Below are 27637 nucleotides of genomic sequence, written 5' to 3' on the forward strand. Positions count from 1 at the left end.
ACCCCGCCTCCACCACCTTCTGAGGCAGAGAATTCCAAAGTCGCACAACCCTCAGAAAAAAATTTCCTCTCTTCTCTGTCCTAAAAGGACAACCCATAATTTTCAAACAGTGTCCCCTAGTTCTGGATACACCCACAAGAGGAAACATCCTTTCCACATCCACCTTGTCAAGACCAGTCAGGATCTTATATACTTCAATCAGTCTCCCCTCACTCTTCTAAACTCCAATGAAAACAAGCCCAGTCTGTCCAACCTTTCCTCATAAGACAACCCACTCATTCCAGGTATCAATCTAGTAAATCTCCTCTGAACCGCCTCCAACACATTCACATCCTTCCTTAAATAAGGAGACCAAAACTGCACACAGTATTCGAGATGTGGTCTCACCAATGCCCTGTATAACTGAAGCATAACATCCTTACTTGTATTTTCAATTCCTCTCGTAATAAAGGATAGCATTCCATTAGCCTTCTTTATTACTTGCTGTACCAGCATACCAACGATTTGGGACTCATGCACTAGAACATCTAGATCCCTCTGCACCTCGGAATTCTGCAGTCGTTCCCTATTTAAAAAATACTCTGCCTTTTTATTCTTCCTGCCAAAGTGAACTTCACATTTTCTCACATTATACTCCATTTGCCAGATTTTTGCCCATTCACTCAACCTATCTGTATCAGTCTGCAAACTCCTAATGTCCTCTTCACAACATACTTTCCTACCTATCTCTAGGTCATCTGCAAATTTAGCTACTATGCCATCGCTCCCCTCATCTAAGTCATTGATATAAATTGTAAAAAGTTGAAGCCCCAGCACAGACCCCTGCAGGACTCCACTTGTCACATCCTGCCAATCAGAAAAGGACCCATTTTTGCATACTGTTTTCTGCCAGCCAGCCAATCTTTTATCCATGCTAATATGTTAACCCCTACACCATGAGCTTCTACTTTGCGCAATAACCTTTTATGTGGCATCTTGTCAATTGCCTTCTGGAAATCCAAGTACAGTAGTCAACAGGCTCCCCTTTATCCACAGCGCATGTTACTCCTTCAAAGAACTCCAAAAATTGGTTGAACATAACTTCCTTTTCACAAAACCATGCTGACTATTTCCGATTACCTCAAGTTTTTCTAAGTGCCCAGCTATCGCCTCCCTAATGATCGATTCTAACACCTTTCCCATAACAGACATTAAGCTAACTGGCCTATAGTTACCCGTTTTCTGCCTCCCCTCCTTCTTGAATAGGGAGGTTATATTTGCTACTTTCCAGTCTGATGGAACCTTTCCAGAATCTAGCAAATTTTGAAAAATTACCAATGCATCTACTGCCTCATTAGCCACCTCTTTTAAGACCCTAGGATGAAGCCCATCAGGACCGGGGACTTGTCAGCCCGCAGCTCCATTAGTTTGGTCAGTACTGTTTCCCTGGTGATTGTAATTTCACCAAGTTGCTCTCTTCCTTCCACCTCCTGATTGACAGCTATTACTGGAATGTTTTTTGTATCCTCTCACACTCTAGAGGACCAACACTCACTTTACTTACTCTTTCCCTTTTTAAATACTGTAGAAACTCTTGCTATCCATTTTTACATTTCTAGATAGCTTCCTCTCATACTCCAATTCCTTTCTCCTGATTAACCTTTTAGTCATTCTCTGCCATTCTTGATACTCTGAACAATCATGTGACCTGCCATTCATCTTTGCACAATATGCTTTTTCCTCAAGTCTAATGCTTTCCTTAACTTCTTTCGTTAACCAGAGATGGTGGGTCCTCCTCTTAGAATTTTTCTTTATAGTAGGAATATACTTACTCTGGGCGTTCTGAAATATCCCCTTAAATGTCTGCCACTGCTTCTCTACTTAATCTATCTCCTAGCCTAGTAGCCCAGTTCATTTCAGCTAGCTCAGCTTTCATGCCCATATAGTTGCCCTTATTTAAGTTTAAAATACTAGTCTTAAGACCCACTCCTCTCTCTTTCAAATTGGATGTAAAATTTAATCATATTGTGTTCGCTGCTATCTAGAGGTGCCTTTACTCTGAGGTTATTAATTAATCCTGTCACGTTACACATTACCAAGTCTAATATAACCTGCTCTCTGATAGTTTCTTAGAGCAGCATGTTCTGGAACCAATCTCGAAAGCGTTCTATGGGTCATCAAATTGAGGTGTTTAAGATGATTCAAAAGGATTTGATAGGGTAGATAGAAACTATTTCCTCTGGGGGAGGAGTCCAGAACAAGGGGCCATAACCTTAAAATTAGAGCTAAGCTGTTTAGGGGTGACGTCAGGAATCACGTCTTCACACAAAGGGCAGTAGAAACCTGGAACCCACTCCCCAAAAAAGCTGTTGAGGCTGGGGGTCAACTGAACATTTCAAAACTGAGATGGTCAAGTTTTTTGCTAGCCAAGAGTATTAAAAGGTTACAAAATCAATGTACATGTATGGAATTAAGATACAGCTGAGTCATGATCTAATTGAATGACAAATAAGCTCAAGGGGTTGAATGGCTTACTCTTGTTCCTAAACAAATATTTACAGACTGGCTTGGCGAGCCTCAGTCAAACTGTTTTAAGACATTCAGTTCAGATTTCAATTCTAATCTGCATTCAATTTCATTATTTCCTTAAAATATGGAAAGTACAATGCTGTCAAACAAGCATTGGTAGGTATTTGCTGAAATTGTAATGCAATCATTGAAATCACACCAATACAAATGGAACACCACTTTTACAAAAAAGTAAAGCAAAAGGTGCATTGGAACAAATAGTTCCGACAAAAGGTCACCAACTGGAAAAGTGACCCCTCTCTACAGATGCTGCCTGACCTGAACATTTGCAGCATTTTCCGTTTTATTACAGGAGGAGTAGGCCATTCAGCCCCTCCTTTTAATACCAAAATAAGCCAGCAATGCTGCTGTTCACTCTAAGAAAACATTGGTCATGTAAGTGGTTGTGCTTCAAAAGCCACGAATTGGAGGGCCAGATCTGCAATGTTATCTTCATTCAAGAGTAATGCAAGGGAGCTTTAATGAAGCACTCTTTTCTGATAGATACATTGTCATGTGGAATATGTCTGGTGTTATATAGGAACAGGAGTGCGCAATTCAGTTCCTCAAACCTGCCCTGCCATTGAATTAGATCATGGCTGATCTGTACCTTAGCTCCATCTACCCTAGGATCTATATCCCTAAAAACCAGAATGCTGGAAATACTCAGCTGACCTTTAATCAATCTCAGCTTTTATTTTTTTTGAGGGAGAGTGCCCCAGATTTCCACCACTGATGTATCACTTGTGAAAGTCATGAGAAAAATTAGTCAAATAACTTCTTTCCAACCAAACTGGAACTTTTCACAGAAACAGCAGCTCTCCCACAATGCAAAGCAGACAAGAGCAGCTGCAGCTCTAGCTCAACATTCTGAACCAACACAAAATTCATTTGGAACACAACTGAAAAGCTCCATACATTATCATTTCCACCAGTATGTCTCTCCCAGCCATGACCACAGATAGAAGGGACAGCCACTAGCCATGCATTAAAGAATTAACTTGTTTTTATACAGCACCTTTCATATCCACAGACAATCCCAAAGTGCTTCACAACCAAAGTACTTTTGATGTGTTAATCACTGTTGTAATGCAGGGAACTACAGCAGCCAAGTGGTGCACAGCAAGATCACACAAATAGCAGGAGATTATTGATCAGATAATCTGTTTCAGCAAAGTTAGTTGAGGGATAAATAATGATCAGAACACCGGGAAGACCTCCCCTGCTCTTCTTCGAGTTATGCCCCTGGATCTTTTACATTCGCCTAGAAACCATACCGAGGGCTTAACATCTCAATCAGGATAATGCAGCACTCCTCCCTTAATATTACACTGAAGTGCCAAGCCTGGTTTATGAGGTCAAGTTGCTGAACTGCGGCTTGAAACAATTTCAGACCAAGAGGTGAAATGCCAGGGGATAAGGGACTTCAGCTACGTGTAGAGACTGGAGAAGCTGGGATTGTTCTCCTTAAAGCAGAGAAGGAGAAGAGGAGATTTAATAGGTGTTCAAAATCACAAAGGGTTTTGATACAGTGATTAGAGAGAACCTGTTTCCAATGGTAGGAGGGTCACTGACCAGAGGACAGAGATTGAAGATAATTGGCAAAAGAACCAGAGGAGACGAAGAGAATTTCCTTTTCTTTTTATGCAGAGTTATTATTTGGAATGCACTGCTTGAAAGGGCAATGGAAGCAGATTCAACAATAACTTGTAAAAGGGAACTGGATAAATACCTGAAGGGGAAAAACTGCAGAGGTATGGGGACGGGCAAGGGAACTGAACTATTGGATAGATTCAAAGAGCCAGTATAGACATAATGGGCTGAATAGGCCCCTTTCATGCTGCAAGTTTCTACAATTCTAAAAGTACTACACTGAACCAAGCCAGATCCTTTTGCATGCCATGGAAATACCAGAGCTAAGGAAACATTAAGACCTGGAGAATTTGCATTGAGAGTCACTCACTCACTCACTGGGGTCAATTCAGTGACATTTTCTCATCATATTCTGCTTCACTGCACCATGTATCCCACACGAAATTCAACATGGCAAGCATCGAGAAATAGAACTTACCAGAAAATGTGCAAAGCAGCTTCACGCAACGCCACGTTTTGGGAGCTGACTGATTCGAAGAGAAATTTCAAAATTTCTGGCCACTGGTTGTTGCCATCATCATCTAAATATAAACAAGCAACATCTTTAGCCTTAATCAATATTTCAGGAATATTGCCAGGTACGCCACTCACACACTTTGGTTAGAATGCTTGGAAAGTGGCTTTGGCATTTAAACAAGAAGTTGATTTGTGATATGGAATCTATTAAGCAGATTCAGGCCATTCAGCCCAACAATTTTCTGCTGCTGGCTATGCTCCACACGAACCTCCTCTTCTAACCTTATCAGGATATCCTTCTATTTCTTTGTTCCTCACGTACCTACCTAGCTTTCCCTTAAGTGCACCTATGCTATCCAGCTCAACTATTCCATGTGGCAAGCAAGTTCCACATTCTAACCACTGAGTAAAGAATTTCCCCATGAATTCCCGATTGAATTTACTGGTGACTATCTGATATTTATGATCCTTCGTTTCGGTCTCACCCACAAGTGGAAACATCTCCTTTACGCCTCGGAAATTCCTGCCAGCTGAAGTTACCTTGAGCAATATCAGTGAAAGTAACTACAAATTATCAGATGCTATTAATACTACAAGAAAGTTCAGCTTCCAGAATTCCACCCACCAATTTCTCCCTCTCTACTCAAGACACCAACGAGCAGATACCTGTAACTTTCCAATACATCACCCAAGTGTCCTCTTTCCATCTACAAGCCTTCATAACCTATTGCCATGCCCACGATTTTGTTTAATATTAAATGTCCACTTATTTTACTACCATCAATAATCAGCCTTATGATGATACTAATTGTGTTACCAAAGAAAACAGTTAAGATAGTGTAAAGCAACATTTGTGTATCTGGATTCATTTTTGATGAGACAAAGTAGAAGTTATATATACTTCAATTAGTGCTGCAGTTATTGATTTGGTTTGGGTAACTATCAATGCATTAGGTATATAGTCCAAAGGCAAACAACTTTGGAATCTTATAAACCATAAAAATGCATTTCGTAGATCCCAATCTAAATTTCCAACATGCACATGGAGGGCAGATGGGGAAATAGAAGAGAAAGCGATGTCTCAAATGCTTTCCAAATATATATTAGAATTTCAATTTAACGAAAAGATTTAGTAAATTGCCGTAGCTGTGAATATTCATTGCTAAGAAAAACTGAAGTTTGATATGTAATCAAGGATTTCTTTAGGTACTAACCAATCAGGTTCCTAGAGAGCTCTGCTGCAATGTCACAGGTCTTCTTCCTGATGTTAGAAGATCCCTCCATCTGGATACCCAGAAGCAGTTCACTTTTGACTGCATTCTGTACATCAGGGGTTAGGCTTGGGTAAACCTCTTCAAAAGAAGCAGACAGCATTCGCCGCATTAAAACAGCAGACATCTGTCTTACCTGCAAACAAAAGAGAAATACAATTACACACCCCCTTGAAGTCTAAATAAACTGCGGGATCTTTTAGAAGTCTCAGCTGATCAGAGGTTCATACAGCACGGAAAAAAGCCATTCGGCCCTTTATGTCTGTCCATGTTCTTTGAACGAGCTATTAGGCCCACTCTCCCGCTCTTTCCCCAGAGCCCTGGAAGATGTCCTTTTCCAGTATATAGTTGATTCCCTTGTGAAAGTTATTATTGAATCTGCTTCCTTCATCCTTTCAGGCAGCGCATTCTAGATAACTTGCTTTGCTGTGAGATAACATTTTGCATCTCCCTTCTGTTTCTTCTGCCAATAACGTTAAATTTGTCCTCTAGTTTCTGATCCTCCTACTGGTGGAAACAGTTTCTCCTTATTTACTCTATCAAAACTCCACATAATTGTACAAAAATACAAGATTTTACTTATACTCAGTCATTCCCACAAGAATACAAGGCTTTATATGCTCAGAATGAAGGCAATACATGTTGAGGAATTAAAACATTTCCTTTCTAAGGACACAATATCAAATACTACAGGGTTAGGGACAGGACAGCCACTTGCACAGTGAAACTCCCTGTACACAAGAGTGAATTATTGCATTTCCCACATCATGCATCTAAACATGCTCAAATGTCAATGTTCAGGGAACTGGCTGCAGACTTACTATATGGAGGCAGTGTCTAGAATGATCCTTCAACAACCCTGATATACAAAAAAAGAAACTGGTACAGAATTAGGTGAATTAACTTGACTTTGAAGTTGCTGCACAGAAAAACAACTTTCATTTTTGTCTAGTTTTATGTCAATTAGTGACTCGTTCATTCAGAACTACAACTTTCAAAGAAGCTTTTGTCCTCTTCACAATAGAAAGAATGGCCTTTCCCATCTCTGCCACCAATTGCCTACATTCACCATTCTCACCCCTCAGTTCACAGGAACACATGTGCCTTCAAAACTGTGAAATCAGGAATTCACGTGCAGAAAGTTGGGTCCCTGAGCAGTGGCAGAAAAGCATCAGGAACTATGCTGAAAAAAAAAACCCTAGCATTTCTTATAGTGCCCTCGGGTCCTCAACTTGTCCCAAAGCAATTCACAGTTGATGAATTACCTTTGAAAAAGTCATTGTTGTACTGTCAGCAATGGCAAGCTCATTAAAAGGAATACCCAAGACAATCAAATGTAAGAACCTCATTGATTTTTTTGGCTCCAAGATAAAGACCATCCACGCAGCTCTCCCATCCTCAGAATAAGTCATTGCCTCTGAATTCCATGCCCATATCTCCTGTCCTAAGCCCTCCAGTCTGGATTCCACCCTTCTCAATACCGAAATACTTTAAACACTAAAATACTTCAATACTTTAAAAGAAGTAGGTAGATGGGTTACCGTCAGGGGAAGGAGAGGGAACCAGCAGGCAGTGCAGGGATCCCCTGTGGCCGTTTCCCTCAACAACAGGTATACCGTTTTGGATACTGTTGCGGGGGACGACTTACCAGGGGTAAGCAATGGGGTACAGGTATCTGGCACAGAGTCTGTCCCTATTGCTCAGAAGGGAAAGGGGAAGAGGAGCAGAGCATTAGTCATTGGGGACTCCATAGTTAGGGGAACAGATAAGAGGTTCTGTGGGAACAAGAGAGACTCACGGTTGGTGTGTTGCCTCCCAGGTGCCAGGGTTCGTGATGTCTCGGATCGTGTTTTTAGGATCCTTAAGGGGGAGTGGGAGCAGCCCCAAGTTGTGGTCCACATAGGCACCAACGACATAGGTAGGAAGAGAGATGGGGATTTAAGACAGAAATTCAGGGAGCTAGGGTGGAAGCTTAGAGCGAGACCAAACAGAGTTGTTATCTCTGGGTTGTTGCCCATGCCACGTGATAGCGAAGCGAGGAACAGGGAGAGAGAGGGGTTGAACACGTGGCTGCAGGGATGGTGCAGGAGGGAGGGTTTTGGTTTCCTGGATAATTGGGGCTCTTTCTGGGGTAGGTGGGACCTCCACAAACAGGATGGTCTTCACCTGAACCAGAGGGGTACCAATATCCTGGGGGGGAGATTTGCTAGTGCTCTTCGGGGGGGTTTAAACTAATTCAGCAGGGGATGGGAACCTAAATTGTAGTTCCAGTGTACAGGATGTTGAGAGTAGTGAGGTCAGGGATAAGGTTACAAGGACGCAAGAGGGCACTGGCAAGCAAGAACCTGGTTTAAAGTGTGTCTACTTCAACGCCAGGAGCATCCGGAATAAGGTGGGTGAGCTTGCAGCATGGGTTGGTACCTGGGATCTCGATGTAATGGCCATTTCGGAGACATGGGTAGAGCAGGGGCAGGAATGGATGTTGCAGGTTCCGGGATTTAGATGTTTCAGTAAGAACAGAGAAGATGGCAAAAGAGGGGGGAGTGTGGCATTGTTAATCAAGGAGAGTATTACAGCGACAGAAAGGACATTTGAGGACTCATCTACTGAGGTTGTATGGGCCGAGGTTAGAAACAGGAGAGGTGAGGTCACCCTGTTGGGAGTCTTTTATAGACCTCCGAATAGTTCCAGAGATGTAGAGGAAAGGATAGCGAAGATGATTCTCGACAGGGGCGAGAGTAACAGGGTAGTTGTTATGGGGGACTTTAACTTTCCAAATATTGACTGGAAATACGATAGTTCGAGTACTTTAGATGGGTCAGTTTTTGTCCCGTGTGTGCAGGAGGGTTTTCTGACACAGTAGGTAGACAGGCCAACCAGGGGCGATGCCACATTGGATTTGGTACTGGGTAATGAACCCGGCCAGGTGTTAGATTTAGATGTAGGTGAGCACTTTGGTGATAGTGATCACAATTCGGTTAAGTTTACCTTAGCGATGGGCAGGGACAGGTATATACCGCAGGGCAAGAATTATAGCTGGGGGAAAGGAAATTATGATGCGATTAGGCAAGATTTAGGATGCGTAGGTTGGGGAAGGAAACTGCAGGGGATGGGAACAATCGAAATGTGGAGCTTATTCAAGGAGCAGCTACTGCATGTCCTTGATAAGTATGTACCTGTCAGGCAGGGAGGAAGTTGTCGAGTGAGGGAGCCGTGGTTTACTAAAGAAGTTGAAGCGCTTGTCAAGAGGGAGAAGGCGGCTTATGTTAGGATGAGACGTGAAGGCTCAGTTAGGGCGCTTGAGAGTTACAAGCTAGCCAGGAAGGATCTAAAGGGAGAGCTAAGAAGAGCAAGGAGAGGACACGAGAAGTCATTAGCGGATAGGATCAGGGAAAACCCTAAGGCTTTCTATAGGTATATCAGGAATAAAAGAATGACTAGAGTTAGATTAGGGCCAATCAAGGATAGTAGTGGGAAGTTGTGTGTGGAATCAGAGGAGATAGGGGAAGCGTTAAATGAATATTTTTCGTCAGTATTTACAGTAGAGAAAGAAAATGTTGTCAAGGAGAATACTGAGATTCAGGCTACTAGGCTAGATGGGATTGAGGTTCACAAGGAGGAGGTGTTAGCAATTTTGGAAAGTGTGAAAATAGATAAGTCCCCTGGGCCAGATGGAATTTATCCTAGGATTCTCTGGGAAGCTAGGGAGGAGATTGCAGAGCCTTTGTCCTTGATCTTTATGTCGTCATTGTCGACAGGAATAGTGCCGGAAGACTGGAGGATAGCAAATGTTGTCCCCTTGTTCAAGAAGGGGAGTAGAGACAGCCCTGGTAATTATAGACCTGTGAGCCTTACTTCGGTTGTGGGTAAAATGTTGGAAAAGGTTATAAGAGATAGGATTTATAATCATCTAGAAAAGAATAAGTTCATTAGCGATAGTCAGCATGGTTTTGTGAAGGGTAGGTTGTGCCTCACAAACCTTATTGAGTTTTTCGAGAAGGTGACCAAACAGGTGGATGAGGGTAAAGCAGTGGATGTGGTGCATACGGATTTCAGTAAGGCGTTTGATAAGGTTCCCCACGGTAGGCTATTGCAGAAAATACGGAAGTATGGGATTGAAGGTGATTTAGAGCTTTGGATCAGAAATTGGCTAGCTGAAAGAAGACAGAGGGTGGTGGTTGATGGCAAATGTTCATCCTGGAGTTTAGTTACTAGTGGTGTACCGCAAGGATCTGTTTTGGGGCCACTGCTGTTTGTCATTTTTATAAATGACCTGGAAAAGGGTGTAGAAGGGTGGGTTAGTAAATTTGCAGATGACACGAAGGTCGGTGGACTTTTGGATAGTGCCGAAGGATGTTGTCGGGTACAGAGGGACATAGATAGGCTGCAGAGCTGGGCTGAGAGATGGCAAATGGAGTTTAATGCGGAAAAGTGTGAGGTGATTCACTTTGGAAGGAGTAACAGGAATGCAGAGTACTGGGCTAATGGGAAGATTCTTGGTAGTGTAGATGAACAGAGAGATCTTGGTGTCCAGGTACATAAATCCCTGAAAGTTGCTACCCAGGTTAATAGGGCTGTTAAGAAGGCATATGGTGTGTTAGCTTTTATTAGTAGGGGGATCGAGTTTCGGAGCCACGAGGTCATGCTGCAGCTGTACAAAACTCTGGTGAGACCGCACCTGGAGTATTGCGTGCAGTTCTGGTCACCGCATTATAGGAAGGATGTGGAAGCTTTGGAAAGGGTGCAGAGGAGATTTACTCGAATGTTGCCTGGTATGGAGGGAAGGTCTTACGAGGAAAGGCTGAGGGACTTGAGGTTGTTTTCGTTGGAGAGAAGGAGGAGAGGTGACTTAATAGAGACATATAAGATAATCAGAGGGTTAGATAGGGTGGATAGTGAGAGTCTTTTTCCTCAGATGGTGATGGCAAACACGAGGGGACATAGCTTTAAGTCGAGGGGTGATAGATATAGGACAGATGTTAGAGGTAGTTTCTTTACTCAGTAGTAGGGGCGTGGAACGCCCTGCCTGCAACAGTAGTAGACTCGCCAACTTTAAGGGCATTTAAGTGGTCATTGGATAGACATATGGATGAAAATGGAATAGTGTAGGTCAGATGGTTTCACAGGTCGGCGCAACATCGAGGGCCGAAGGGCCTGTACTGCGCTGTAATATTCTAATTCGAAACTGCCTTGACCAAAAGCACAAATGGCATCCTCCGACTGTGGTGCAATGACCCACATCGTCCCTTCTCCAACGTAATATTGTACCTAAAAACGAATCTGCTCAAATGCCCAACTCCACAGGACTGTCCTCAGATTGCTTCTCTTCCCACCTATCCAAACGCAGACAGTTCAACTCTAGCAATTGCTCACCTTCATCCACACTACATCACTACCCCTGCCCCTCCACCATAAACATAGACAATGGTAATTGTGATGTTTTCCAGAGGAACTGGCTGCTCACCATCACAACTCAATTGAAAAATGGCCAGACCCTAAAGAAATAATGCCTTCAGCTGCCAAGGCCCTGAAGCTCTAGAATTCCCTCTCTAAAACTCTTCACTTCTTTCTCCTCCTTTAAGACGCTCCTTAAAACCTACGCGTTTGACCAACCTTTAGGTTACCTGTCTTAATGCCACTTTATGTGACTTAGTGTCAAATTCTTTTGGATATGGTCCTGTAATGGCCTTGGTACTTTTTGCTATGATAAAGTGATTATATAAATGCAACTTGTTTTCTTATGTTCTATTAAAATAAAGCAATTTCGCTTTCACAAGCAGCCTCCAAATTGGATTTATTTAATAAAGTAAATACACTTTTAAATGTCATGAGTCGTGGATGGTACACGACAACCATTTTTTTTGGCGGTGTGGAACAGAATTAGACCTCTGCTCATATTGAGATATAGTTTCAGAATCTTTATTGGACCGTTTCATACATCCTGAAGATGAAAAAACTGAAACAAGTTTTGACCACTCACCCTGCACTAAATCGGCCCTAATCCTTTTGCTACTCATTCACTGTAAGCTTTTCAGAGCTGGGCTGAAAGCGAAACACAAATTTTAATAAATTACCTCTTCTGCAGCTGCAGTATTCCTGAGTGCTTGCAAAAGGAACGTGACCTTGGATTGGCCAGGGATATTCTCATACGTTTCCTGAATAAGAGGAAGAGAGATTAAGTCACATGGCATTATCTAAAATTCTCTTTCTATGCATGCATACCTTCAGATTTTTAAAACACTGAAATAGTTAACTATTTTAAATAGTTTCAAATTCTAATTAACTTAGCAAAATGCGTTTGAGGATGAAGTTTAGCATGTGGAAATATGATGTTGTTGCTATTACAGAGACTTGGTTGAGGGAAGGGCAGGATTGGCAGCTAAATGTTCCAGGCTTTAGAAGCTTCAGGCAGGATAGAGGGGGATGTAAAAGGGGTGGGGGAGTTGCATTACTGGTTAAGGAGAATATCACAGCTGTACTGCGGGAGGACACCTCAGAGGGGTCATGCAGCGAGGCAATATGGGTGGAGCTCAGGAATAGGATCGCTGCAGTCACGATGTTGGGGGTTTGCTACAGGCCTCCCAACAGCCAGCGGGAGGTAGAGGAGCAGATATGTAGACAGATTTTGGAAAGATGTAAAGGTAACAGGGTTGTAGTGGTGGGTGATTTTAACTTCCCCTATATTGACTGGGACTCACTTAGTGCTAGGGGCTTGGATGGGGCAGAATTTGTGAGGAGCATCCAGGAGGGCTTCTTGAAACAGTATGTAGATAGTCCAACTAGGGATGGGGCCATTCTGGACCTGGTATTGGGGAATGGGCCCGGCCAGGTGGTCGAAGTTTCAGTGGGGGAAGCATTTCGGGAGCAGTGACCATAATTCCATAAGTTTTAAGGTACTTGTGGATAAGGATAAGAGTAGTCCTCGGGTGAAGGTGCTAAATTGGGGGAAGGCTAATTATAACAATATTAGGCAGGAACTGAAGAATTTAGATTGGGGGCGGCTGTGTGAGGGTAAATCAACATCTGACATGTGGGAGTCTTTCAAACGTCAGCTGATTAGAATCCAAGACCAGCATGTTCCTGTGAGGAAGAAAGACAAGTTTGGCAAGTTTCGGGAAGCTTGGATAACACGGGATATTGTGAGCCTAGTCAAAAAGAAAAAGTAAGCATTTGTAAGGGCTGGAAGGCTAGGAACAGACGAAGCACTTGAGGAATATAAAGACAGTAGGAAGGAAATTAAGCAAGGAGTTAGGAAGGCTAAAACGGGTCATGAAAAGTCATTGGCAAACAGGATTAAGGAAAATCCCAAGGCTTTTTATACGTATATAAAGAGCAAGAGGGTAACCAGGGAAAGGGTTGGCCCACTCAAGGACAGAGATGGGAATCTGTGTGCGCAGCCAGAGGAAATAGGCAAGGTGCTAAATGAGTACTTTGCATCAGTATTCACCAAAGAGAAGGAGTTGGTGGATGATGAGCCTAGGGAAGGGAGTGCAAATAGTCTCAGTCATCTCATTATCAAAAAGGAGGTTGTGTTGGGTGTCTTGCAAAGCATTAAGGTAGATAAGTCCCCAGGGCCTGATGGGATCTACCCTAGAATACTGAGGGAGGCAAGGGAAGAAATTGCTGGGGCCTTGACAGAAATCTTTGCATCCTCATTGGCTACAGGTGAGGTCACAGAGGACTGGCGAATAGCCAATGTTGTTCCTTTGTTTAAGAAGGGTGGCAAGGATAATCCAGGAAATTATAGGCCGGTGAGCCTTACGTCAGTGGTAGGGAAACTATTAGAGAGGATTCTTCGGGACAGGATTTACTCCCATTGGGAAACAAACAAACTTATTAGCGAGAGACAGCATGGTTTTGTGAAGGGGAGGTCATGTCTTACTAATTTGATTGAGTTTTTTGAGCAAGTGACGAAGATAATTGATGAAGGAAGGGCAGTGGATGTTATCTATATGGACTTTAGTAAAGCCTTTGACAAGGTCCCGCATGGCAGACTGGTACAAAAGGTGAAGTCACACGGGATCAGAGGTGAGCTGGCAAGATGGATACAGGATTGGCTGGGTCATTGAAGACAGAGGATATCAGTGGATGGGTGTTTTTCTGAATAGAGGGATGTGTCTAGTGGTGTTCCGCAGGGATCAGTGCTGGAACCTTTGCTGTTTGTAGTATATATAAATGATTGGGAGGAAAATGTAGCTGGTCTGATTAGTAAGTCTGCGGACAACACAAAGGTTGGTGGAGTTGCGGATAAGGATGAGGATTGTCAGAGGATACAGTAGGATATAGGGAGGCGCAAGGGGAGAGCCAACTGTGCAACAGCCCCAACAAACAAATTTCTCTGCAGCACCTGTGGAAGAGCCTGTCACTCCAGAATTGGCCTTTATAGCCACTCCAGGCGCTGCTTCACAAACCACTGACCACCTCCAGGCGCGTATCCATTGTCTCTCGAGATAAGGAGGCCCAAAAAGGAGACAGTAGGATATAGATCGGTTGGAGACTTGGGCAGAGAAATGGCAGATGGAGTTTAATCTGGACAAATGAGAGGTAATGCATTTTGGAAGGTCTAATGCAGGTGGGAGGTATACAGTAAATGGCAGAACCCTTAGGAGTATTGACAGGCAGAGAGATCTGGGCGTACAGGTCCACAGGTCACTGAAAGTGGCAACGCAGGTGGATAAGGTAGTCAAGAAGGCATACGGCATGCTTGCCTCCATCGGTCAGGGCATAGAGTATAAAAATTGGCAAGTCTTGTTGCAGCTGTACAGAACCTTAATTAGGCCACACTTAGAATATTGCGTGCAATTCTGGTCGCTACACTACCAGAAGGACGTGGAGGCTTCGGAGAGGGTACAGAGGAGGTTTACCAGGATGTTGCCTGGTCTGGAGGGCATTAGCTATGAGGAGAGGTTGGAAAAACTCAGATTGTTTTCACTGGAACGACGGAGGTGGAGGGGCGACATGATAGAGGTTTACAAAGTTATGAGCAGCATGGACAGAGTGGATAGTCAGAAGCTTTTTCCCAGGGTGGAACAATCAGTTACATGGGGACATAGGTTTAAGGTGCAAGGGGCAAAGTTTAGAAGGGATGTGCGAGGCAAGTTTTTTTTTTTACACAGAGGGTGGTTGGTGCCTGGAACTTGTTGCCAGGGGAGGTGGTGGAAGCAGATACGAAAGCGACGTTTAAGAGACATCTTGACAAATACATGAATAGGATGGGAATAGAGGGACACGGACCCCCGAAATGCAGAAGGTGTTAGTTTAGGCAGGCATCAAGATCGGCGGAGGCTTGGAGGGCCGAATGGCCTGTTCCTGTGCTGTACTGTTCTTTGTTCTTGTTCACTGAGCTAATCATTTACTATGGTACAAGAACTAGAGGACACAGACTGAAAGTTTTGGGCAAGAGATGCAGGAGAAATATGGAGGAACAATTTTTCTTACGCAGCGGGTGGTAATGACCTACAAGGGTGCCTACAAGGGTGGTGGAAGCGGAGACGATCAATGACTTCAAGAGGAAATTGGATGACCACTTGGAAGGAAATAAACTTGCAGGGCTATGGGAATCGAGAGGATGAGTGGCAGTGACTGGATTGCTCTGTGGAGAGCCGGCATGGACTCAATGGGCCGAATGGCCTCCTTCTTAACCGTAAATGACACTACCACAAATTAGTGAAACTTGCCAAGATGATCTAATATATCAGATCAAGATTCATTAGTGTGAACAAAGGTCAACTGATAGTAGTCAGGTTACCCCATTAAAGCAGGTTTCTTTATACAGATATATGGTTAAAACAATTAAGCCACAAAGTTGCTTCATACAACTGGCAAACATCACAGATGATGCATTTATACCATCTTTGCCACAGGACAAGTCCTCATCACCACCCCAAAAATCATGCAAAGACAAAAACTGAATAAAACTATTGGAGAACAATTCACCACTTCTCCACCCTGAGACAGCATTCCTTCTCTCCCTCCTCCAAAGACAATTCCAGAAGATTCTACCCCACACTGCCCCCAATTCTACTGCAATAGAGACAAGACATGATAACCAGAGGTTTTCTTTCACAGGGAAATGAGGAAGCATTTATGAAATAGTTAATTGTTTTTGCAGTACACACGGCAGTGTTTTCATAACGGAGGAAAGTTCAAAATGCTTTCTTCTTGCACTCAAGTCATGTGACTTTGGTCTAAACAAGAAAGCACACCCAATAATCCCAAATTACACTTCTATGTCAAAATAAAGGCCCAGGATGGTGGTGATGATGTATCATAGGGTAACAATTCAACAGAAGTACAATTTTCAATTTCAGATTGAGTAGTGAGATAGGGACACTTCCTACAGGGGAGGTAGGACACTATAGCCAAGAATCAGTCAATTTTGTTTTGCAATTACAAAAATAAAATGAGCACTGGAAGCCTCAAATGTCAATATTAAGATTAACAAAAACTTGGAAAGGGACTACCAATTCATGGGATTTACCACAGATGGGATCTTAAAAAAGCCAAGAGATTTTATTTCAGGGCAGGTGACTTTTGAAGAGCCTGATGGAAAGATCTTGGAGAATTTTATTTGAAAATAGCCCATGTTAGGAGTTTTGAGAAAAGGAAGTGCATAGTGTGTTGAGGACCCAGCACAAGATACCCTGGAGTGAGTGGTGGGATATCTATTTGGTCACTATGTCCATAGGCAGTTGATGGCTTCCCACAGTAAGAGGGGTAAATCTGGAAGAGCAGTCACCTGATCTGTCATCAACCTCATCAACAACTAGGTCAGAGCAACACTGGTGAATATCTCTGCCTCAACTGGCAGGACACAGAGCCATCAACAAACTGGAGCAATGCCAGGGTTCATATTTTTCCACAGCATTGGTTATATGGACCATTGACTGTTTCAATGAATTTAAATCGTCAAAACAAACTTCCTGAGTAAATGTAGCACAGGAAGTCAAATCAAAAAATCATTGCACCTAGTCCACTTTCCATGGCCAATATTTCCACCAATAATCAAGGACAATCAAATATTTCAGCATTTTCTCTACATTCCTGATCATTACATCTGCTATTAACAGAAAAGGTTTAGGTGAGTTAGAACCTCCATCAAAACATTGATGCATACTCAACAAGAAAGATTGAGATAGCACAAGAACAGTTTAAAACTTATATGCAGATTATCATTGTTCCAAAACGTGGGTATTTGAAATATTTCGCTGGATGCTACCTTAAAATGGAGCAGATCCATCATATCATAAATACTGGATTACTTTGAGAATCCAAGAAAAAAAAAGAAAAATTTCTGACATTAACAGTTTAGTCACAAGCTGGATAACAAGAAGTTATTGGGACACTCATGCGTTACTCCTGACCAGTAGCCCACGCAACTAAATATTTGGCATCCAACCAGATCTTGTTTGATTCAAGTCTGACAATCACTCAAGTTTGTTTACCACAACTGAGCAAAGCTGGGAAGAAAATCATACTCAGATCAACCTATTACCCAAACACAGGCAGGTTTACAGTCACAATCAGCCCACATATATACACACTAATGGTAAAAAGGCTAATGCAATGTTGGATTTTATCTCAATGGAGCTGGAATATGAAGAGGTAGAAGTCACAGATATACAGAGCTCTGAGCACTGCACCTCAGTAAAGACATATTGGCCTTGGAGGGGGTGAAGTGCAGATTCAACAGCAATGGAGGACAAAAATGATATTGTTTGAAAACAAACTGTTTCCTAATGGCTGCGTAAGTGTGCTGTGATCACGAGTAGGAAAGTCTCAGGTTCAATCGCACCCATGCTGAAAGTATTCATCTCAATTAGGGCAGCAGAGCAAAAGCTAGAATTGTCTTCAACATCACAAAAATAGGGACTAGAAATAAAACAGCCCAAGATTCTTTCTCCTCAGCAGTGTCCGATGACCTCTGCTATTAAGTCCAGACAAATGTCAGTCTCGGACAACACAAATGTGGTTGCGATGCCCCCACTGAAATACACACATTAACGCTGTCCATTTAAAAGAGAAAACAGAGAGAGCTGACAACAGCTATGGGACTCAACCCCCAACAACTGCTCTTTTCGAGAGGCAGGGAGAAAATTTGGGGAGCAGAGAGGGGAATAACTAACAGCTCAAGTTGCAACATAAAAGATGGGGATGCAAGGCAAAAAAATCTTAGACTACTTGTAACCCGTTTCAAATGGTTAATGCACTTAAGTTATTATTGTACCCATTACCAATGATTAACCTAACCAAATTTTAGACCATCAATGGCATTTTTACTCCTTTCAGTTCCTGCATAGTCCAGTGATCATTGCTGCTAACACCCTGCTATAACCCTGAATAAAAGGCTTCTGAACAAACAGAATAAAAAAATCTCCTGCCAGGATTATAAAATTCAGTAATCATTAACTTATCTATTTTCAGATCATAATCAATTGTCTTTGAAGAATGAATGTGCTGATTATTTAAAGTGTTGCAACTGATAAAAGACTGGCTTTGATGGCCATTCAGCACCCAGCAGCAGCTCAGCCCTGACTAGACACATGAAGCTTATTGAATCCATAATGGAATTCCCCACCAGGCTTAAGAATAGAAACTCAGGCATTTTTAAGAATGAATGCACAAACTGAATCACAAAGAGCTCTCGTATGTAATACAAAAGCTTGCTTGGAATGAAGCACAGCATTCTGTATGGTTTGAGGCCCACACGATAATCTAGGAAAACAGTACAGTGCAGTATAAATGGAATGCTGCAATGTTGGAGGTGACATCCTTCCGATGAAAAATTAAACTGATGCCCCATTTGCTGTTTATAGTGGGCATTATAAATAGAGCAGGGATTTCTCTATGTCCTATGTAAAATATTTGTCCCTCAAATATCATCCAGCAGGTTAACTAATCATTCATTCCAGGACTGTGCAACACTGTTGATGCAAAATGTCTGTTCATTTGCTTTCATGACAACCTGCATTTCAAAAAGTACAAGTGCTTTGAAACAGTTTGATATTAATGGTGCTATATATGTGCAGCTATGATAAGTGAGCATTAACTCACTTAGAAATTTGTTCGTTCGCGGAATGCAGGTGTCACTGGCAAGGCCAGCATTTATTGGCCATCCCCAATTGCCCTCGAGAAGGTGGTGGTGAGCCGCCTGATTGAACCGCTGCAGTTCATGTGGTGTAGGTACACCCACATTGCTGTCAGATAGCGAGTTTCAGGATTTTGATCCAGCGACGATGAAGGAACAATGATAGATTTCCAAGTCAGGATGATGTGTGACCTTGGAGGGGACTTGCAGGTCGTGGTGTTTCCATGCGTCTGTTGCCCTTGCTCTTCTAGGCAGTAGAGGTCACTGAAGAAGTCTTGGTGAGTTGCAGCAGTGCATCATATAGATGGTACACACTGCTGTCATGGTGTGGTGGAGTGTGTGAATGTTTAAGCTGGCTGATCAAGTGGAAATGCTTTGGCCTAGATGCTGTAAAGCTCGAGTGTTGTTGCAGCTAAATTCATTCAAGAGGATGCAGAGTAAGCCATCACTCTTGGCTTTGGGGAGTCAGGTGGTGAGCCACTGCCTCACAATGCTCAGCCTCTGACCTGCTCTTGTAGCTACCACATTTATGGCTGGTTCAATTGAGTTTCTAGTCAATGGCAACTTCAAGGATGTTGATGGTGGGGTATTCAGTAATGGTAGTATCAAGGGACGGCGGAGGTGAACCTCTGGAGCTGCCAATTAAAACCAAGTATTCCATGGACTCAACAAACCAGCTTCAACCTTCTGTGGATTACAGTCCCATTCCAGGGACTTCAGCATATAATCTAGGCCAACACTCCAGTGCAGTACTGAGTTAGTCTTGCACTGTCAGAGATGCTGTCTTTCAGACAAGGCGTTAGTCCGAGGCCCAGTCTGCCCTCTCTAGCAGGTGCAAAGGATTCCATGGCACAACTTCAAAGAGCAGGGGAGTTCTTGCTGGTGTCCCAGCCATAATTATCTGGTTATTATTAGACTGCAGTTTGTGGGACCATGTGTAAAATGTCTGCTGCATTTCTTACATGACAACTGTAACAGCACTTCAAAGGTTGTCAAGTGCTATGGGATGTCCAGAGGTCCTTAACGGCACTGTAGAAATACAAGTTCTTCCTAGCTTTCCATTCAACCACAGGTTAGCATTGCAGTAAAGTTCAATCCTATTTGCCAACAAGTGTGAGGAGCTCATGGACTTCTTTTTCACTGAGATTGATACCAACAGATCAGCTGTCTCTGCCTCTTTGCTCCCTTCCCCTAGCCCACATCCTCTATGGTCCCGACTGCCCTAAACTTGCATCACTCTCTAGCATCTCCCCATACGCCCTCTCTGAGCTCATCTTGTCCATGAGACACCACCCCCCCACCTCCTACGCCCTTGACCCGACTCCCACTAAACTACAGACCACCCAACTTCCCTTCCTGGCTCCCATGTTAGCTGATCTTGTTAACTGTTCTTTCCCCTCAGGTATTGAAATCCGCTATCATCAACCCTCTCAAATAAAAAAGCTTGACCATTCCATCCTTGTAAACAACTTCCTTTCCTCAATGTGTCACCGTCCAAAATTACGCCCATTTTTCTGGGAATTCCATGTTTAAATCCCTCCAAAAATCAGGTTTCCACCTCTGCCACAGTTCGGAAAGGTCTCTTCTCAAAGTCACAAAAGACATTCAGTGTAACTGTGACAAAGATAAACTATCCCACCTCGATCAATCTGCATCTTTTGCTGAGCTTAACCACACCAACCACCCGGATGGGACTGCAAGCATCTGGTTCCATTTTTATCTATCATGCAATCGCTTCTCTTCCACCTCCCGCACCATTACCTCTGGCATCCCCCAAGGATCTATACTCAGCCCCCTCCTACTTCTCATCTACACGCTGCCCTGGTCACCACCACCTCTCTCAACTACTTCACTGTCTCTAAATTGTCAGATCGCTTGTCTGAGACCCAGTATCGCATGTGCAGAAATGTCCTCCAACTTAATACTGGGAAGACCGAAGCCATTGTCCCTACCATGACTCCGCTCCGTCGCCAACAACTGTCTGAAGACTGTTCACAACCTTGACTTTGTATATGACTCTTAGATAAGTTAAGTTTCCAACCATGTATCCGCACCACCACTAAGACCACCTATTTCCATCTCCATAACATCACCCAAATCCACCCTGCCTCAGCTTATCTGCTGCTTAAACCCTCATCCATGCCTTTGTTATCTCTAAACTTGACTATTCCTGGCAGGCCTCCTACATTCTACCCGTCGTAAACTTGAGGTCATCCAAAACTCTGCTACCCACGTCCTAACTCGCATCAAGCCCCAATCACCCATCCCTGTGCTCGCTGACCTGCAGTGCCTCCTGGTTAAGCAACACCTTGAATTTTAAAACGTTTGACCTGTTTTTCAAACCCCTCCATGGCCTCATTCCTCCCTATCCCTGTAACCTCCTCCAGCCTTATAATCCTCTGAGATCTCTGCTTCTTGAGCATCACCCATTTTCATCATTCCACCATTACTGGCCATGCCTTCAGCTACCCAGGCCCTCTGCTCTGGAATTCCCTTCTTAAACCTCTCCACCCCTCTCTCTTCCTTTAATATGCTCCTTAAAACCGACCTATCATCAAGTTTTTGGTCACCTATCCTAATATCTCATGTAGCTTTGTGTCAAATTTTGTTTGATAATGCTCCTGTGAAGCACTTTGGGAAGTTTTATTAAATTAAAGGCGCTATATAAATATAAGTTCTTGTTGTCATCACCCATCATGTCAGTCCATACACTCATTCTACTAACAGTCAGCCAAATTCCCACTGCTGGTTCTTCCTCTTATTACCTCTCACCAAGGCCAAATGTTAAACCCCCACCATTGATTTGCCAAGAACTTCAACCTCACAAAGACTAGAAAATGAATCTGGAAACTTTATGGTCTATATGGTTCATCAGGCAACACATTCATCCAATTTGAAAGCCTCCTTTGATAAAAGGAGGAACCAACTACATTTCTGTTGCACTTTTCACAACATCTGGGCGTTGCAAAGCTCTTTACTGATTGACTACACTTCAAAAGTACTTCATTGGCTGTAATGTAGAATACATGGCAGAAAATTTATGCAGAGCAAGCTCCCACAAACAGCAATGTGAATCTGTTGGTTGAAAGATAAATATTGGCTAGGACACCGGGGAGAACTCCACTGTTATTCAAAACAGTGCCATGTGATGATTTATGTCCATCTGAGGGGGCAGATGGGGTCTGGGCTTAACACCTCATCTGAAAGATGGTACCTCAAACTCTCAGTACTGCACTGGAAGTGTCGTTCTGGACTATGTGCTCAGGTCTCTGGAGTACTTCTGACTCAGGTATGAGAGTGCGACACACTGAATCACGGCTGACAACTTATAATCATCTGCTGTACACAGTATAATTGTAATGTTATACAGAAGTTATTCATTGAATATATTGAAATAAATCTTGATATTCAAATTGCTTGACAAATTATTTCTTATATAATAAAAGCAAAATACTGCGGATGCTGGAAATCGGAAATAAAAACAAGAAATGCTGGAACCACTCAGTAGGTCTGGCAGCATCTGTGAAAAGAGAAGCAGAGTTAACGTTTCGGGTCAGTGACCCTTCTTCGGAACTGTTTCTTATATTTCTTATTATTATTTCTTATATTCAGTTAAATTCAACCCACTTGATCTGAGCATACAACGCTATCAACATTCCTGTCAAAGAAAGGGGAACTCACAGATCAGTGAGTTAAAGCCCACCTTTCATCTCTGGTAGCTGGATTCAAATAATGTGAAAGTATACTCGATTACCAAAACAGTTGCCATTTTGACAATTTCCCCCCCATAAAATTAACAGGTGAACAAACACAAGAAATGGAAAATCACCATAAAGTATAGAGTAGCATAAATTGCTTCTTTGCAGTGGAGGCTGAGTAGTAAGAGTTTCACTCAACCCTTCGCAATGTTCTGACTGATCTAGGACTGCTCACGGCAGACACTATGTACTCAAAAGTGTAAAAAATATTTTAGTTACCAGCTCTAGCATTCCTCACAACAGAAGCACAAAGTTAACAAAGAAAATTATATTAAAAATAAAGATACTATCACATTTACACAGTGCACTGAGCTTACTTTTTTGGGACACAATCTCAACTCAATAATCCTTTATCATCGCAAACACAAATAAGATGCATTCACTCTATAAAAGTAATTCCAGGAATTAGCTTAATACCATAGTTTCCCGAGTCAAAAAATAGCAACACACCACAACATTAGGCTAAAAATCAGAGAACCATAGCAGTCACCAATGTACCTTCATTCAAACAAACAACAGCAAGGAAAAGCACAATTTGGTCGAGAGTTGATATTCCACTTCCCAGTGTAATAATCTATTTGCACAACTCAGGAACATTTAGCAGTGACATTCCCATTGCCTTAATAAATACTGCAGCATGAATATAACCTTAAGAACTTAATATGATAAAAAGTTTTAGAAATATGCAAAATACAGGAAACAGATTTATACTCCAAGTTGTTTTATTCAGTCTAATCCTGGAAGTGCCATCTATGGTAACCCACAAGGGAGTAGTGATTTATATAAACTACAGATCCCACAGCACATTAATTGCAAACTCTCTATGCAGTGAGTGCCAAACATCATTCCCCAGGTAGTTTTTCTTTTAAAACAGACCTACTATGATCACATTACTGTGCATTAAGCACAGCCAAAATATAAATACAGTTTCGATTGTGGAACTAGAAAAGGTTACTGCCAATTTCATAACACTCAAAAGAGCAAATAAAAAATAAAATTAGCAAATTACAATGCAGCTTGAATCTTGTCTCAACAAGCAAGTTTCATTTTCCACATTATTTTTTTTGAAGACTGTTTAAGACAGACGAATATCTATAGTGCCTCCCACATCCTCAGGCCGTCCCAAAGCACTTTACAGCCAATTAGCGACAACTTGTATCGTATTTATATAGTGTTTTTATTGTAATAAATCGTCCGAAGGGACTTCACAGGAGCATTATAAAGCAAAATTTGAGCCACATATGGTAATATTGGAGCAGATGGACAAAAACTTGGTCAAAAAGATAGGTTTTAAGGAGCATCTTGAGGAAACAGAAGTATGGAGGCCAAGAGGTTTAAGGAGGGAATTCCAGAGCTTAGGGCCGTAACAGTTTGAGTATTCACTGTTGGGATACAAGAAACATGACAGCTAACTTGCACACAGCAATTTAAAGCAAAACACTGCAGATGCTGGAAATCTGAAATAAAACAAGAAATGCTGGAAACACTCAGCAGGTCTAGCAGCATCTGTGGAGAGAGAAGCAGAGTTAACGTTTCAGGTCAGTGACCCTTCTTCAGAACTCATTCCAGCATTTCTTGTTTTTATTGCACACAGCAAACTCCCACAAACAGCAAAGTGATAATGACCAAGATAATCTCTTTTCATAATGTTTATTGTGGGTTAAAAATTGGCCAGGATACTAGGGAGAACTTCCCTGCTCTTCTTCAGAAGTGCTATGGGATCTTTTACATCCACCTGAGAGCAGATGGGCCTTGGTTTAACCTCTTATCCGAAAGATAGTACCTCCTACAGTGCAACACTCCACCAGTAGTACACTGCGAATGTCAGCCTAAATTTTTGTGCTCAAGTCTTTGGAGTGGGACTTGAACCTGCAACCTTCTGACGAAGAGGTAAATGTGCTATCAATTGACATAGGCAGTCTTCTTTGCAGATCCAAGCCTTATTCCCAAATACTACATTGGTGCTAATTAAAATGAGCAAATGATGCATCACTGAGACAGTGCTTCAAGTTGAGTAACTTGTCAAAATACTAATGATTCAAACCGCTGTCCCATTTAGAAGCAAAGCATTTTTCTCACATTACTTCCTGAAGACATCAGAAACTCACTGAGATATGGTTCATCTTCCCTTCCGTTATCTCAATCAAGTCACTCTTTCTAATCTGCACAACTTGTTGGTATCACTAGGGAGCATCTAATCACAACCTCAATCCATTCCTCATGTTACTTCCACACACACACGTTGATCAGGAGTCAGTATTTTTCCTTCCCCTCCAACTCACCAACCTTTAAAATACAGAAATTTCAATTACAACTGCTCTTCTGAAGACAATTACACTCCCTTCACAAGTAATTACTTCACAAACATGAAAGGCAACGCAATACATACATACATTGTGGTTACAAATAAATGAATCCATTAAATGACCAACTTGTAATCACCACAAAACCTCCTTAACCACTTTATATTGAAGAAAAACAAGAACTCTTCAGAAGTTTTCGACATGAGATTGCTAAAAACAAGGTTTAAAACAAGTACAAATCTACAGGAAAATGAATGGGGAGGAAAACATTTCTATGAACAAATCTTCATCTCTCACAAAACTTGAAAAAAAATATAACAGCATCAGATGAGACCCTGCATTTTAAGTTTAGTTCAATTCCCTTCACTGTCAATGAAGATAAGATTAAACCAGAACAGCTTTACATCGAATCCACAATTTAAAAAGGGTCTCAATCAAATCCTGCAGTCAACAGGCTACAGACTGTCCACTCCCCTGGACCAGCTACTCCAAACGCAAGAATCATATCGCAGTCAGAAGGCCATTCGGCCCATTGTGCCTGCGGCAGCTCTTTGAAAGAGCTATCCAATTAGTCACCCTGCTCTTTCCTCACAGCGCTGCAATTTTTTTTCCATCCAAGTATATATCCAAGTCCTGTTTGAAAGTTACTATTGAATCTGCCTCTACCGCCCTTTCAGGCAGTGCATTCCAGATCACAACCTACAACGTAAAAAAAATCTCTCTGGTTCTTTTGGCAATAATTGTAAATCTGTGCCTCTGGTCAACAACCCTCCTACCACTAGGATCATTGAATGGTTATAACACAGGAGGCCGTTTGGCCTGTCGCATCCACGCCAGCGCTCTGCAAGAGTTAGTCCCACTTGCATGCCCTTTCCCCTTAGCCCTGCAAATTTCTCTGAAATGCTTATCCAATTCCCTTTTGAAAGTCACAATCGAATCTGCTGCCACCCTCTCAGGTAGTGCATTCTAGAGCCAAACTACTTGCTGCGTAAAAGCTTTCCACTCATGTCACCTTTAGCTCTTTCGCCAATCACCTTAGATCAGTGTCCTCTGGTTCTCAACCCTTCTGCCAATGCGAACAGTTTCTCTCTATCTACTCTGTCCAGACCCCTCATGAGCCACCAAATCTGCTCTCAACCATTTCTTGGATGCTGGGATTGTTCTCCTAAATCTATCCCAAAGTGTGGTGCCCAGAACTGGACAGAATATTTCAGTTGGGGCTGGACCAGTGATCATTTGGAAACAGATCCTCCTTATTCACGCTGTCAAAACCGTCCATGATTTTGAACATCTCCGTTAAATCTCCTACTTAACCATCTCTGCTCTAAAGGAGAACGATCCCAGCTTCTCCCCACAGCTGAAGTTAAAAGCAGGTGGAGAAGTTACTGAATAAAAGCACATGAACTGATAATTTAAGGCACCGCCCGGCACACGTGGGCCGGGCCCCTCAGCACTTGGCCCCGGGAGAGCAGCTCCTGCCTCAGGCCCCAGCGCCAGGGCTAGGCCGCACTCGCCACTCTGAAGCCGAATGACAACGCGGAAGCCTCCCCCAGCAATAATAATTAAAAAAAAGAAAGACCCGCACTTACCTCCGCCTGTTTCCTGACGACGTTGTCAGGGCTGAGGAAGTTGCTGAGCAAGAGATAGAACTGCTGCTGCTCCGCCATTGCGCCGAGAGAGACAGACAGAGAGGGCGGGAGGACCGGCTCGGCTGACCTTTGACACCTGCGGAGGGGGCGGGGTCCTGCAGCCGGTGGGCGGGGCCGGGTGACGCTAACGCGCAGCGCACAAGGCAGCGTCGGAGCGCGAGCTGGTGGGCGAACGGCTACTCGACCTCCTCTACGTTAGCTGCTCCCGGAGGTGGCTCGACTTGAAGACAGGCGGCCGGGTGGAGTAAAGGGCGTGTGAGGCTACGAGGTAATGTGAGAGGTGCTGTCACGATTGGAGAGGAATTGTCTTTGAGGAGGCTGGTTAGGTGACGCACAGCCGCGGGAGGTTGACGCATGCGCGCTGATGATTTCCCGAGCGGGTGGGGCTGCGTGATGCACCTTGCGGCGCCGCTTCCCCTGATTGGTTGACGCCGCAGCGCGCCAGAAGTGACGCTGCGGGCCATTCAAGAAAAATTATGCAGGGCGTGGACGGGGTGGCGATGATGTAATCCTAGTAACCCAGAGCGCGGGAAATGGTTATTGCAATTTTGGAATGAGAAGCTACATCTGCCATCTGCAGGCAATAGTCAGGATATCTGCCGCCTAGGCTGCTGACTGCTTGGCCAGTTGTAAAAATAAATAAAGTTAAATTATTTACCTTCACTCTCAGCTGCTTCATGCTGCAAATGCTGATACTCTAAGGGACACACCATTGCACCATCAGAACACAAACTATGATCTCAAACACCCTGATTGCTTGGTGCTTAGTGTTCCATACACCCTTCTCCACTATCTGAACAAGTTGCTTTTCATGACATTTCCACTTCCCCCCTCCCCCCCAAGCTGTCATTTTAATTCTCCGCCCCACACTCTAACCGACGTTACCTGTAAAATATTGTTGTTGCATGTGGCC

The 27637-nt window shown here is 43.0% G+C and overlaps 1 protein-coding gene across 2 annotated transcripts in view; it reads right to left on the minus strand.

Moving 5' to 3' along the window:
* The window catches only part of kpnb3 (karyopherin (importin) beta 3), a 72217-nt gene extending 45408 nt beyond the window's left edge, over positions 1 to 26809 (minus strand). Inside the window, exons 1-4 of one of the 2 annotated variants that reach the window (XM_068034257.1) lie at positions 26665 to 26809; positions 12002 to 12082; positions 5871 to 6063; positions 4619 to 4721 (exon numbers count right to left, since the gene is read on the minus strand). In XM_068034257.1, coding sequence (XP_067890358.1) covers positions 4619 to 4721; positions 5871 to 6063; positions 12002 to 12082; positions 26665 to 26742 — 455 coding nt within the window. In that variant the 5' untranslated portion in view covers positions 26743 to 26809. The remainder of the gene's footprint in view (positions 1 to 4618; positions 4722 to 5870; positions 6064 to 12001; positions 12083 to 26664) is intronic. The other variant, XM_068034258.1, reaches the window with a different exon arrangement.
* Between the last annotated feature and the right edge of the window lie 828 nt (positions 26810 to 27637).

The sequence above is a fragment of the Heterodontus francisci genome, chromosome 6, assembly GCF_036365525.1.
Source record: "Heterodontus francisci isolate sHetFra1 chromosome 6, sHetFra1.hap1, whole genome shotgun sequence".
Classification (NCBI taxonomy): domain Eukaryota; kingdom Metazoa; phylum Chordata; class Chondrichthyes; order Heterodontiformes; family Heterodontidae; genus Heterodontus; species Heterodontus francisci.